The sequence below is a fragment of the Hemiscyllium ocellatum genome, chromosome 26 (assembly GCF_020745735.1).
Source record: "Hemiscyllium ocellatum isolate sHemOce1 chromosome 26, sHemOce1.pat.X.cur, whole genome shotgun sequence".
Classification (NCBI taxonomy): domain Eukaryota; kingdom Metazoa; phylum Chordata; class Chondrichthyes; order Orectolobiformes; family Hemiscylliidae; genus Hemiscyllium; species Hemiscyllium ocellatum.
In genome coordinates this window covers 36,459,290-36,475,171 of record NC_083426.1, presented here as the reverse complement: position 1 = coordinate 36,475,171, position 15,882 = coordinate 36,459,290, and the positions used below count along the sequence as shown (strand labels likewise).

The 15,882-nt window shown below is 39.2% G+C and overlaps 1 protein-coding gene across 1 annotated transcript in view; it reads right to left on the bottom strand.

The window, feature by feature from the left end:
• Positions 1–15,882, bottom strand: part of LOC132828207 (synaptotagmin-B) — a 130,135-nt gene that overhangs the window by 82,563 nt on the left and 31,690 nt on the right. Inside the window, exons 4-5 of the mRNA XM_060845154.1 lie at positions 10,425–10,592; positions 155–322 (exon numbers count right to left, since the gene is read on the bottom strand). Of these exons, the coding sequence (XP_060701137.1) occupies positions 155–322; positions 10,425–10,592 (336 nt within the window). The remainder of the gene's footprint in view (positions 1–154; positions 323–10,424; positions 10,593–15,882) is intronic.

Sequence of the window (15,882 nt, the reverse complement as noted above, 5' to 3'; positions counted from 1 at the left end):
TCAGTTTCATGCAGTAGTGACCACCACTGTAAACAATTTCAATGTCATTATAATGGAAAATTCCAGGCCATACCCTTTCCTTTTCAATTCTATTTTGATTCTCTGGTGTGCCACTGTATGGATATTAGGCAATTTCAGGATCCTTAAAGCCTACCTCTTCCTTCTCAGCACTCTCGAGGTCTCTCCATTCTTCAAGCTGTTGACCAAGGTCCACCTTTGTCATTAGTACCAACACTTGACCAATGCAGTCATGTTTGGAAAATCGGTCAAAGTCATAAACGGCCATCACCAGGGTCTTTCCACCCAGCTCTTGATAAGGAACCTGCAGAGAAAGTTCAGTTAAAGGGAAGATTAAATGTCATAAATCTGTCAATCTCCTTCCGTGTTTGCTGTCTGTTTCCTAATGCATGGCCACTTTATTGTTATCAGTTATAAATTTACTTACCAGGCAGGGACATTTGATAACTTTTGAAATATGCTTAAAGGAATGTAGAAATCTCTGAATTGTAGTAGGAAACATTTTGAATAGTCAGTGGTATTAATAGAGATGAAATGTGTACTTTGTAGTGATTTGCCAGGTATTTTAAAAACTCCATCATTGATAACACAGCTAAAGCATTGCTTTTGATTTGCCTCAATACATTAGTGAATTACTGAGACGTGGCTTCAAATGGACAGGGCCTGGGAAATGAATATTCAAGGCTACATGTGCTATCGTAAGGACAGACTGACAGGCAGAGGGGGTGGGGTGGCCTTGTTGGTAAGGGAGGATATTCAGTCCCTTGCGCGGGGGGACCTAGAGTCAGGGGGTGTAGAGTCAGTGTGAATAGAGCTGCGAAATACTAAGGGTAAAAAGACCCTCTTGGGAGTCATCTACAGGCCCCCAAACAGTAGTCTGGATGTCGGATGTAAGATGAATCAGGAGCTGAAATTGGCTTGTCGCAAAGATGTTACTACAGTTGTTATGGGGGATTTTAACATGCAGGTAGTCTGGGAGAATCAGGATGGTATTGCACCTCAAGAAAGAGACTTTGAGGAGTGCCTCAGAGATTGATTCTTAGAGCAGCTGGTGCTGGAGCCGACCAGGGAGAAGGCAATTCTGGATCTGGTATTGTGTAACGAACCAGAATTGGTCAGAGACCTCAAATTGAAGGAGCCATTGGGAAGTAGTGACCATAATACATTAAGCTTCAATCTGCAATTTGAGAGGGAGAGGGTACAGTCGGAAGTGACAGTACTTCTGTTGAATAAAGGGAACTATGGAGCTATGAGGGAGGAGCTAGCCAAAGTTCAATGGTGTAATACCTTATCAGGGATGACCGTGGTGGAACAATGGCGGATATTTCTGTGTATAATGCAGAAGTTGCAGGATCAGTTCATCAAAAGATCCCAAGAGATGGCATGGGCGGCGGTGGCAGACGAGGAAAGTTAAGAAACATATAAAGTTAAAAGAGAAAAAGTATAACATAGCAAAGACAAGTGGGAAAACTGAGGACTGGGAAGCTTTTAAACAGCAACAGAGGAATACAAAGAAGGAAATAAGCAGAGGAAAAATGAGGTACGAAGATAAACTGGCCAATAATATAAAGGAGGATAGTAAAAGCTTTTTAAAGTATGTGCAAGGCAAAAAAATGGTTCGGACTAAAATTGGGCCCTTGAAGACAGAAACAGGGGAATATATTACGGGGAACAAAGAAATGGCAGAAGAATTAAATGAGTACTTCAGATCTGTGTTCATTGGGGAAGACACAAGCAATCTCCATGAGGTAACAGTGGCTGAAGGACCTGAACTTAAGGGAATCTATATTTGCCAGGATTTGGTGTTGGAGAGACTATTAGGTCTGAAGGTTGATAAGTCTCTGGGGCCTGATGGTCTACATCCCAGGGTACTGAAGGAGGTGGCTCGGGAAATCGTGGATGCGTTGGTGATTATTTTCCAGAGTTTGATAGATTCCTGAGGATTGGAGGGTGGCTAATGTTATACCACTTTTTAAGAAAGGTGGGAGAGAGAAAGCAGGAAATTATAGAGCAGTTAGTCTGACCTCAGTGGTGGGAAAGATGCTGGAGTCTATTATAAAGGATGAAACTACGGCACATCAGGATAGTAGTAACAGGATAGGACAGAGTCAGCAAGGATGTAAGAAGGGGATATCATGCTTGACTAATCTTCTTGAATTTTTTTAAGGATGTAACTCTGAAGATGGACGAGGGAGATCCAGTAGATGTAGTGTATCTGGACTTTCAGAAAGCTTTTGATAAAGTCCCACACAGGAGGTTAGTGAGTAAAATTAGGGCGCATGGTATTAGAGGCAAAGTACTAGATTGGATTGAAAATTGGTTGGCTGATAGGAAACAAAGGGTAGTGATAAATGGCTCCATTTCGGAATGGCAGGCGGTGACCAGTGGGGCACCGCAGGGATCCGTGCTGTGACCGCAGCTTTTTACAACATATGTTAATGATATAGAAGATGGTATCAGCAATAACATTAGCAAATTTGCTGATGATACTAAGCTGGGTGGCAGGGTGAAATGTGATGAGGATGTTAGGAGTTTACAAGGTGACCTGGACAAGTTAGGTGAGTGGGCAGATGCATGGCAGATGCAGTTTAATGTGGATAAATGTATGGTCATCCACTTTGGTGGCAAGAACAGGAAGGCAGATTACTACCTCAATGGAATCAATTTAGGTAAAGGGGCAGTGCAGAGAGATCTGGATGTTCTTGTACACCAGTCAGTGAAGGCAAGCATGAAGGTACAGCAGGTAGTGAAGAAAGCTAATAGCATGCTCGCCTTCATAACAAGAGGAATTGAATATAGAAGCAAAGAGGTGCTTCTGCAGCTGTACAGGACCCTGGTGAGACCACACCTGGAGTACAGTGTGTAGTTCTGGTCTCCAAACTTGAGGAAAGACATTCTGGCGATTGAGGGAGTGCAGCGTAGGTTCACGAGGTCAATTCCTGGAATGGTGGGATTACCTTACACTGAAAGACTGAAGCGACTGGGCTTGTATACCCTTGAGTTTAGAAGACAGAGAGAGGATCTGATTGAGACATATAAGATTATGAAAGGATTGGACACTCTGCCAGCAGGAAACATGTTTCCGCTGATGGGTGAGTGCCGAACCAGAGGACACAGCTTAAAAATATGGGGTAGACCATTTAGGACAGAGACGAGGAGAAACTTCTTCACCCAGAGAGTGGTGGCTGTGTGGAATGCTCTGCCCCAGAGGGCAGTGGAGGCCCAGTCTCTGGATTCATTTAAGAAAGAGTTGGATAGAGCTCTCAAAGATAGTGGAATCAAGGGTTATGGAGATAAGGCAGGAAAAGGATACTAATTAGGAATGATCAGCCATGATCATATTGAATGGTGGTGCAGGCTCGAAGGGCTGAATGGCCTACTCCTGCACCTATTGTCTATTGTCTGTTGAATTCATGTTGCTTAATATAATCAACATATCAAAGTATCTTGAGACTACAGAATCAAAACAAAATCATGAAACCCTCAGTCACAGTTAAAAACTCATAGCATCTAATAAGTTTTGACAAAGCAATCTATTCATTAATTGAAAATATCTTGCAGCACTAAATAGGGTCGACAGTTTCCCAACATCATCTTTGTAAATTTGCTAGTGACTCTCAACAACACCATGCTTCAGTTTGAAAGAAAGACCTTGAACCTGATCAGACATTTGACGGTAAGAAAACAATAAAGTCTTTGTTTTTACTGCAACATATGAATGGAACATTATTTGATGTTACGACCTGTAGGAAGGTAATTTATTTATTGCCAATAGGGAATAGACTCCAGTATTTAAAAAAAAATACCTTTCGTACTGATTATTTATATTTTATATGATGAATTCTGTAGTCAGATTTTGCTACCACAGTCTTTGTGACATGATTCAAGGAAGCTGGTTCCATGTGATGGCATCTTTGGGAGCTAAAAGATGAATAATTCATGAACAAACCAGACAGCGGATACTGGAGTGAATCTTCATTTTTAGTTCTACCAGTGCAGAACCTCCCCCACTGGGAATACATATCAAAAATGTGAGTGTATGCCTCATTAATTTTCATGGATGGGAAATTACAACCTCACACATGAGCTGAATTCCCACTATGTGTGCCTGGTGTGTGAAATTTTGCATGGAAGTCTGAAACATGAAAAGTTTCCCCACTATGTGGCCAGGAAAAGACTTAAGTTCAGTCCTTCCCTTGCATTAAGTTGGCCAATTTTAGTGGAGTTAATGATGTGAATGATATGTCTTTTTCTTACCATTTCTGGGCTGGGGGAAGGTTTGCCAGGGTTAGTAGTCTACTTGCAATCTAGCAATTCCTAGAGGAATTCTGTATAAGGGTGTTTAAACTGCTAGGTTATTATGACTCCTTTCTTTAATTGGCCTGTCAACATTGATTGACTGCCAAAATTCAATGAGTTAGAGTGCTAGCACTTTTGGAACAGCTTCACAAAATTTTTCCATCAGGAAGAAGGACAAGGTGTGAAGGAGGGGGCAAGAAATCACAAAAATAAATTGGGAGAGTTTGAAAAATTGTATTCAAGGTAAAATAAACTCGCTATACTTCAGGTACCAAAAGTACATCTTGGACTTTTTACTGAAATGAGATAGCATTCTCTATTGGGAACTGCATGGTGAGATTGTAACTGGCCTGTCTGAATGGAGATTATTGCTGCAATGTCATTGAGCTGACCTTAGTTAGATTTTCCAACGTAATCAACATGTGCTAGAACTACGTGTTTCTGATCTCCATACACAGCAATAATTATTTTTTTAAATCAAACTTTGAGTAAAAGGCAACAAGATTTCTCATTTTAAGACTTCACTGTTTCAAAAGGTTAACAGCACTATTAGCTAAATACTATCTTTGTAAACATTCTATTGTGTAAACACACAATGGAATATTCCGCTTTTTGCACAACTGAATACACACTTCATTCATATGCTTCAAAGTGCCCTTCAAGTAGACATTCAATTTTCCTGAAATCCTCCCAAAGTGATTCTTAGCTCCCAAGGATTTACTTCCATCCTTTTCTTTCTCAGCCTGGGAACTTCAAAGCGTAATTTTTCATGCTGAAATTTATTTCCCTGAAATTCTTATTTAGCACATGCTAGTAAAACTTATAGCCTTCCTTTAATTCTTCATGTATTCAGCCTTATCAATTCAAACACTAGCTCCCACCTGTGGTTAAAGATGCCGTCTCTTTCTCCTTGATCCTGGCAGAATACCTAAGCTGAGAGTTTAAGGACACCTCAGATCCTCCCTTCTTCTCCATGGCAACATGAATCATATGGGCCTCGTATCCAGTTAGAGATGTTAATTACCACTATCCTAGACACCTCAACTGTTTTTTACCTTGGAAATAAGTGAATAGCTTAAAAGAGAGCTGATTACAACCTGACGTCCTCAACATTTTGCTTAGTTTTTGAAGGCTGACAATCTATCCACTATTAGCAAAATTCTGTTTGCTAATGTCTCTAAGTATAAAAACCTTGCACCCTCTTCTACTCAAAATCATCTGGACCCACTTTGATCTCAAACAATCAAACCACTCAGACTTGCCAACAGGCAGACTTCTTCAACAGAGATACAGTACCAACATATAGCAATCTTACAAACTTCATCAAATTTGAGTTTCAACGTCACACTCTTTTATTACCATTTGTGTTTATTAGGTATATAGGTTTATTAGGTTTATAACATGGATTAGAATGGTAAAATCATATTTGCGTTTATACTAGATAGTAAGGAAAAGAGTGGAAAATTCATTGATCTTTTGGAAATACTGTAAACCATCTACTTGGCATTTTAAATTTTCATGATGTTGATGTGTTCTATCCTGACCAACAGGGAATTCTTATACATTAAGATTTGCTTCACTAGTAACATAATTATGAATATAATCCTCATTTTTCAAAAGCCTCCTGGAAACTGTGCAGTGACTGAACATGTTGATTGAAACATTGTTTGCAAACAGTTCCAGTTATATAAATCAGTTTGATAACTGCATCTGCATTATTCATTTTTGTGAGGCCTTTCATTCACTCGACTTTATCATTGTTGGATTGAAATGGCTCTGATGAAATTATTCAGCTAAACTGATGTGAAGCGTCTGATTGGAGAATACAGAGTTTAAAGCTTAGATAAATTTTCAAAAGAGGAAGAAATTGTCAATTGATTTTGCAGAATTTTGAGAGGCATGTCCAGGAGAAATGATAATGGGGAGTAAGGAAATGGTATAGGTATTAAATGAATACTTCCTATCTGTCTTCAGAATAGGAGATATTGAAAATATTCTGATGATAGCGGGGGGATAATGGATTTAGTGAGAACGAGGAACTGAAATTATTTGTACAGAAATTAGACAGGAAAAATTGTGGCTATGTCTGATAAATCAGTTGGACCTGATGGCCTGCATTCTAATGCTTTAAATGACCGGATGCAGTGATTATGCATACTGGTTTAGATCTTCAAAAATTCCATAGTTTCTAAAATAGTTCCTATGAATTAGCAGGTATAAAATGGAACTTTTCTCTTCGATGTATGGGAACCAAATGTCAATTAGTTTGAGTCAGTAATACAAAAATAACTCAATTTCATTATTAGGGGTGTGTTTGTATGACCCTTTGAAAATCATAATGTAACTGGGAAGCATCAAACATGGATTTGTGAAGTTGGAATCATCTTTGAAAAATCTTTTTGAGTTTTTTGAGGTTGCAATAGGGAATCCATAACAGTGAATCATTGGATTTTGTTTTTCAAAATGCAGTTGATGATGCACAGTGAAAGGTTATTACACAAGGAAGTGTGTGTGTGTGTGTGTGTGTTACAGTTAAACGGGGCTGAAAGCCAAAGGCAGACTTAGAGCAGGGATTATGACTGGCAATTTTACCACTGCTGAGTTTTGTCAAGCCAATCAGACTATTTAACAGGCTTTGTCAAAGAGATTGAATGAAGGAGTTTGGGGAATCTATGCCATCAATACTCTCATGTATCAAGCTAAGACATTTCTGTAGGAGTGTGCAGGTTAAGTATTAAACATTATCAGAGAACTTTGTTAGAATACAGCTACAGTCATACAATCATCGAATTGTGCAGCACAGAAACAGACACTTCGGTTCAACTTGCCCATGCTGAACAGATAACTTAAATTAATCTAGTCCCATTTGCCAGCATTTGGCCCATTTCCAAGTCTTGGAGCAATTTAGGAACATAGTTGAGAGAGATCATGTATATCAGTAGCTGAGTTAGAAACCTTTAGAAACAAACATATGATGCAACATAGCTGTTAGGTGTGCAGGGGTGTTTGTAGCCAGCTGAGATAGATACATTTTTGTTGTATTGACTATTTAAAGTTTTTTCATTTAAGGTATCATTTGCTTGTTCGTTCATGTTTAATTCATATTGGTTTCAATTTGTGTCAAAGAAAAAAGCTACAAATCATGGAAACTTGTTTGTAATTTATTTAGGGGCCACTCAGTAATTTCGGCTCCTATTTCCTAAGATCAACTGACAGAGTTTCAATGAATATACTAAGCATTATGTACTCAGCAAAGGCCTTAGTATTATCCCTCTGCCTACCAATCTTGATGAATTTCAGACATGACACAATTCTCTCATCGCCTTCTCTAGTATGTTCAATAAATTCATGTTGCTTTAGTAGTTAGTTTTCCTTTCACATGACAGGAACATAAACTCAATGTAACTTTGAGGGCTTTATTTTTAACTTTTCATTAAAGTAAGCAGAAATTCCTGGCTTTTGGCAACACATTTCATTTAATCAATGTGAAAATCTGCTGTTTCAGCAAATGTTATACTGCTTCATACAGAATGAGGAGTTCTAAGCCTGTTAATTTTGAATAGTAAAGCAAGGATTCTGAATCAAAGTCTTTCCAAAAAATATCCTTACAGGTTTTCAACGGCATTTGCTGTGGATGAAATCACATTCACAAACCCTGAAGGATTCATATTGATCTTCCAAGTACATCATCATGGTTTTAATGATATGTCTATTATATGAGATAACCAATGTTCATCACTGCAGTAATGTTTCAGTTATTTATTGTGATAATGACTCAGATCAAATGGTATTCTCAAATGTGCACATCATATATAAAATAGTTGAAATTATTAGAACATCATATATAAAATGAGTAATTAAGGTTCAATATAATCTAAAAGAAATCTACCAGAGGTAAATGAAGTCTATTGATAGATTATCACTTTTTAATCTCATACAATTTAAATCATTTGCCTTTTGTGGCCTGTGGATAACCCTTCACAGCCAGAGAGGTGCTTTTAATTTGAATTCATTGCTGTAATGTAGGCAGTATGGAAGTCCATTTACACATGCCGACAAATAGAAATGAGATAATCCATTTTTGTGACATCAGTTGAATGATAATTGTTGGTTAGGTTATGGAGCTTTACTTCCTCAAAACTTTGACATCCTCGATAAAAGTGGAGGGCTTATAGGGCCTCAGTCTAACATTCATTTAAAAAGGTGCATTGCAACAGTGCAGCACTCCCTCAGAAAAGAACCCTGAAAAAAGCATTTACTCTGGACTGAGCATTCAAATTATTCAGGTCTGTTGCTTTCCTGTATGTAGCATTGAACAGAAATTAATTGGACTAAACTTGCACGTAAACTAAAAGCTGTTTAAAGAAAGGTGCAAGCAAACCTGACACATCTACTCTCTTGACTTTGGTGGAGAGGTTTCATCATGAATGGAAGGTGTAACAATAATCCAGCCAAAAAAAGCACTTTAACTTTGTACTCCATACAAATGTTATTTTATGTAAACATTAGTGAGGAGAAACTTGAATGGTCATGACTTGAATTTATGATCAGGCCTAGGCAGATGACCAACAAAGAATAGTGTTGGGTGTTGAAAGGCCTGGAATAGGTGAGAAGGATCAAGTCGTATCATTTACTGGGAGGAAAGGTTAATTGGGATTTCATCCTCTATTCCTCTGAATAAAATATATCTGTGGTTCCACTAATGGAACCTATTGAGGATATAATAGCAATGTTATGTTTTTAGAATAATTTGAGATAGAATGCTACTTTCAGAAATACTGACTATAAACTATCATTCCTCATTCCTGAAGAAGGGCTCATGCCCGGAACGTCTATTCTCCTGCTCCTTGGATGCTGCCTGACCTGCTGCGCTTTTCCAGCAACACATTTTCAGCTCTGATCTCCAGCATCTGCAGACCTCACTTTCTCCTATAAACTATCATTTATCTGCTTCACTAATGTCCTTTAGGGAAGAAAATCTGCCATTCTTAATCAATTTGGTTCATACGTAACCTCAGACTAACAGCAATGTGACAGACTCATAATTGTTCTGCTAAATGGTCAAGAAACCACTCAGTTGTATTTGAAGTGTTTCAGCACCATCTTCTCAGTAGGAATTGGAGATTGACATTAAATGTTGGCCTTACCACTAATGCCATATTTCATAAAATAATGTATTGATACACCCCATAAACTTGTTTATATAACAAATACTCATCATGTAAAATGTCTGGATTCATATTGTGCTTAATAAGCAAAATTATTAGTAATAATATAACAGTTGGGGCAAGGTTATATTAAGTATTAGTGAGATAGATGGAAAGGAACAGTGCCTGAAGTAATTACATTGTCTATTTAATTAAGTGAGTAGGAGATGTTATCTTTAAGCCTGAATTAAAATAGCATTTTAGTTTGAATCTGGAGGGTATGTGATTATTGTGGTGAATGTCATCCAAGAGGGAAGTGTTAGTAACTACAGAATTATAACTTAGCTTAACATCTGCAGTGAGGACAATGTTCAAGAGTAGTTTGTAAAATGTAATCTATATTTACTTAATCAGCGTGTCCCTTTAGTAGTGCAACACTTGTGAAGTTGCTGTGCAAGCCACTCACAAACCATTTCTTTTAAGCTACACCACATGCAGCTTTACCAAAAAGTTTAAAGTAACTGCACATTAAAATTACTGGGCTGCACACATGAGAGAGAGGAAAAACATTTACAAGAATCATTGGTAATGAGTGGTCAGTACGGAGTTCAAACCATTAATAGATAAAGCCACTTGAATCTTCTTGAATTCATTGTTAACTAAAATGTCAAGAGTTAAATGAAATAAATGCAGTTTACCTGAATGTTAAGACTTTTGACAAAATTCCACAAATGACACTTTTAAAGGAGTTTAAAAATAATAGACTTCTTGGAAAATTAGCTAGCTAGAACAAAGATTTCCAGAATCCCATGAATGAGCTTTATTGATAGATTGGATTGAATGTTAACAACTGTTAAAAACAAAATAAAAAGATCACTAACAAACATGTCTCTAACTGAAACAGAATGGAAACTGGAGTTTAACTTGTTCAATGTATCACTATTTGCCTTGAAATGTTACCTTGAATGTAAAGTACTCATTAAAGACAGGGTTGAGAGTCTTTTTCTGAACCTTCGTCTCATATTTCTTCTTCTTGTCTGGAAGCAGGAAGACCTTAACGTAAGGATCAGATGTGCCGCCCATGTCCAATGCAGGAAGTTCAGCTGCCTGAAGAATTCCCACAGTTAGCTGCAAAAGATATGGAGAACAGTAAAGGCTCTATAATGACAATCACATTTCCTTAAAGAAGATGATACAGAAAGCATAAGGTATTCCAATGGGAGCTGAGTGGCTTGGGTACTGCTGCTTCCCCCAGTGTCATTGTTCCTGGCAAGGGACAGAATCATTGCAGGGCAATTGGCAGAGACCAACAAAGTGAGAAGCAATTTGACTTTTAACAGAAATTTCAAACTTCCAAAAGGTATGAATAATTCAACAGTCTGGTTCCCCCTTGCTGGGTGTTATGGCTGAATGCACCCTCACTGACACATGTACCTGCTGACTCTATGCAAATTACATGCCTGTCAACCTTGCAAACTCTTAACAAAAGCTATTATGTTCTTCATGCTAATGTAACCATTCAGGTTTTATCTAGTTTATGGATCCATCATTGTGAAGGGCTTGATATGATCTCCAAAGTGCCGACAGGCGCATGCCCATGGAGCAGTGCTGTCATTGATAACGTCTTCAGCATAATATTCACAAAAAAAGTTTATGAACTGCAAATTGAACATTCAGAAAAGATATAACTTACACTAGGCACTGACCTAGAAATTTTGCAATGTGCTTTTAGCTCTCTTGTTTGTTGCAGAAGATCCATAACTGAGACAGCAACTTCCTGCCCTACAATTAATCATTAATAATTGGAGGATGTCCATCAGCAGTTCCTCTCTTACTCCACCTAAGCCTGTACTGACCTTGAAGAGCTGCACTGAAGATGGGTAAACTGTCAGATTTCAGGAGCTGCACAGTAGGTCAGCTGAAGCAGTCATTTGTTTTCCAAGTAAATGAGAACGTGGGGAATATTAGATGGCATTCTTCTTCTTTTACCAACATGCTTGAAGAAAGCACCTACAAAGAGAACCTGCCCAATATGAACAAGGCAACTGATAACCTTGTAGCTGATTTTCAAAAAAAGCGAAGAAGTAACCTTGCCAAAGTTATGATGTTCGTTCTTTAGACTTGTTACATTGCCGTCCTTTCACAAGGTTATAAAAGACAGGAGGCAGTTATTTTTACAAGGAATATTGTCAATGTAACTTACTTAACCTTCACTTCATCCACAGACCATATTTCAAATACAGCTCCTTTATTACTGTTGGCAGAATGACATCTTGTGTATACACGTGGGCAAACTCCACTGAGACTAGTAAAAGGAGCAAAGATGCAATGGAGTTATTGATTTCAGTACAGTATGAAACCTTAGCGACTCTTCATGAGACATTGTTTTCTGTCTAAAATTAATCCTAAAAGAGGATGCATTATTGTATAGTTGAACTACAGGCAAACCATTTGGGATGGTCAAAATAATGTCATAGCATCTAATCATCTCTTAGAGTAGATAATTACAGCCAGATTCCAAGGTTTTCCTATTATAATATTCGATGAACTCAAGTGGTCATGCACTAACTTAATTTGTTTCAATAACATTCCAATGTAGAGCTGTAGCTCAAAAGGAGTTCTTCCCCAAAACAGTATTTCTCCAGCAATTACCTGCATTTCTATAGTGCACATTTGGCAAAATTTAATGTTGTTAACCAGGATCACCCCTGCTGTCTAGTGAACATCTAGGGAACACAAAATGGAACCTTTGATCGAGTTTGGCCTTTCGTTTTGATTCCCTCTGTCAATTCCTGAGTCCCCAATAATCTTGGAGTAGCTTCACTGTCCCTCACAGATAATTTCAACTCTTCCAACATCAACTCTGTCAGGCACTACCAACCTCATCGGCAATCACAAGACAGTGCTGTGGAATCCTGCTGACTGTACCAGAAATTTAATATAAAATTTGTCACAATGACAGCCCAAAGACCATGAAGCAAGATTCTCTACTCCACCTGCATCAGGTCATTACAAACATGAAAATAAATATCCAGCTAATCAAGGAAGTATTTGCTTGGAATAAAACCTGGTTTACATTAAATTGAGGAACCCCTTGGCTGCCTGTTCCTTCTCCACCGCATCTCCACCACTTCCCGCTCCTCCGCCTTTGAACCCCGCCCCTCCAATCGCCACCAGAACAGAACCTCACTGGTCCTCACCTACCACCCCACCAACCTCCAGATACATCGTATCATCCATCATCATTTCCGCCACCTCCAAACAGACCCCATCACCAAGGATATATTTCCCTCCCCTCCCCTATCAGTGTTCCGGAAAGACCACTCCCTCCGTGACTCCCTCGTCAGGTCCACACACCCCACCAACCAACCTCCACTCCCAGCACCTACCCCTGCAACCGCAAGTAATGCAAAACTTGCACCCACACTTCCTCCCTCACCTCCCTCCAAGGCCCCAAGGGATCCTTCTACCTCCACACGCATCATTTACTGCATCCGCTGCACCCGATGTGGCCTCCTCTATATTGGGGAGATAGGCCACCTACTTGCGCAACGTTCCAGAGAACACCTCTGGGACATCCACACCAACCAACCCAACCACCCCGTGGTTGAACAATTTCACTCCCCCTCCCACTCAGCCAAGGACATGCAGGTCCTTGGCCTCCTCCATCGCCAGATCATGGCAACATGACGCCTGGAGGAAGAGCGCCTTATCTTCCACCTAGGAACCCTCCAACCACAAGGGATGAATGCAGATTTCTCCAGCTTTCTCATTTCCCCTCCCCCCACCTTATCTCAGTCCCAACCCTCCTCATTCCTGAAGAAGGGCTTATGCCCGAAACGTAGATCCTCCTGCTCCTTGGATGCTACCTGACCTGCTGCGCTTTTCCAGCAACACATTTTTCAGCTTGTGCCTATTTCTTCTCCCCATTAGGCCTCCTATCCCCAACAACACCCTGTTTTCCATAAAGGGTCCAAAGGACTCTTCTGACATGCCTCACACTGTTGCCACCTGCAACAGGAGGCATCAGAACAACTACTCAAACTCCCCTGCTCAGAGCACTTCCTCACTCTCAACATCTTTCTGGGGGTTCCATTGCACAAGAAAGAATGTTTAAAGGTCAAGTAGGGACAGTTCTTATTTACTGGTTTATCACTTTGCAATTCCACCTTCTTTTCTGCTAAGTAGTAACTTATTTCCTTACACTAATCTCTTCCGTCTTTTCTTCTGTTGCAGTGTTACATTGACAAACTTCCCAATGGAAATTCCCCAATTTGAGATGCTGGAAAAAACATGATTCTTAAAGCATTGGTACGTATATTCCAATGTGAGGTGGTGTTTTGTGACGACCAGATGGTAAAATACTCACTCCTGCACACAGGGGACAGACCATGGCAGTTGATTAATATAGACAATGTATTGATGAGAGTTGGCAAGAATGACAAACTAATGATGTTCTTGAACAGGGTTAGATCACTGATGTGCGTACTTAGTTACAGGTGAATTCCATAATGCTGAATGCTATATCCATAGCAACCTAAGCACAGTATATCATGGACCCTAAAAAAATTACACTACCATTTAGAAATTCAGACTTATCTGAATCAGTGGAAATTTGACCTGGGATGATTAAATCAAGCAGCAAAATTATGCCTTTTTGAAGGGTCAATCCAAGTTCTGAGAAGTGCTCCAAATTCTAAGAATTTATGATTATTTGAAAAGAGAATGACTTCAAGAATCAAATGTTCCTAATAAACTTTGTGCATTAATTATTTGCTCAATTTAGTTTGATGAGCACTTATCCCTAGAAGTAGCAGGGGAATGCAAGTGTTTGAGATACTACAACTAAAATGTTCTATGGACTTTCTGAAATTTTTTGATATGTTACTTGGTGTCAGTCTAACTTTTAATTCCCATCAGTTCAATCTCCTAAAAGTAATCAATTATTTATATGCATTGATAGGGCTGACAGGATATAAGGAGTTTCACAGAGATGAGATTGTTGTAATGACATTTCAGCTTTCTAATGTAATGCAAATATAATTATAAGCAATAATAGGATGGGAATAAAATTTAAATTGCTAACTTCAGCTCTCCCACCAAGAAGTTAAATGACACAAGTAGATTTTATCATTTACAACCAGCTGAGTGTTGGTACCGTGGGCAGCTCAGGATGGCACCCTCCTGGAGCTGAGAATAGAGAAAGAACATGTAGTCTATACCAAGTTCAATGATAGGTACTCAGATGTTCTGATGAAACATGGGGTGAGAGCTGCTTTTTAATTTGTCTTTGAATAGGATTTTTCTGGTGTTAGGTGCTCATAATAATGAAATGTCAGGTGTTCAGACTAAACTGTGACAAAATAAAAGCTGATTCTTTATTCATGAAGTGTTCTGTGGAAATCATACTGTGTACTGAAGATGGTTAATTCCAAAGTATTAAATGCTGTAGTTTATTGAACAATCCCTGTGCGGAATGTAACACTAAACATTTAGGGATAATTTATACAACAGATCTTTTTATATGATTTTCTCTCCCTAATATCATCTGAAAGTCGCTCTTTCAATGCTTCCATCGTGGTTTTATCAAATCAAAAGCACTGGTTCACATAACAACACACCTGACTAAGTTAACTGCACTTAGCCAGGCCAGCAATTGGTGTCAGCGCATGAATTAGGGTTCGGTAAAACATTACTCTCAGTTTCTGACCCTGACCATTAACCTAATTCTGGCTGGGTAAGGCGCGTGTGACCAGCTACTGTTGGAGGCAGATAAGAGGAACATATGAGTCATCCTGTTCAATTGTAGGAGGCCCAGTCAGCTTTGAGGACTGTGCCTCATTATTCACGAGTTAGCAAACTGTGGGTGCCAAGAGATTATCTTGCTGCTGTTTGCTGGTACAATATCAGAGAGGTGACTTTCAAATGGATTAATTGGAAATGGGCGTCATTGAGTAGGCAACACTTTTAGCCCATTCAGGTCAGGTGGTGGTGAGCCAATATCTTGAACTGGTACAGCACTTGAGGTGCAGTCACACCTATATTGCTGCTAATAAGGGAGTTCCAGTATTTTGATCCAGGAAAAGTGGTTTTGTTTCAAGTCAGGATGGTGTATGTCTTGGAGTGAACTTGCAAGTGGCAGTATTCTCTTACATGTGCTACAGTTCTGGGTGGTAAAGTTGCAGGTTTGTAAGGGCCTTGGTGAGGTTTTTGTCGTGCACCTTCTAGATGTACATACTGCTGCCACTGTGGTATGTGGTATTGAGCTTCTTGAATGTTGTTGAAACTGTACCTATCCAGGTGGATGAAGAGTATTCAATCATAGTCCTAACTTGTGTTTTGTACATAATAGCTGAAAATGTGTTGCTGGAAAAGTGCAGCAGGTCAGGCAGCATCCAAGGAGCAGGAGAATTGACGT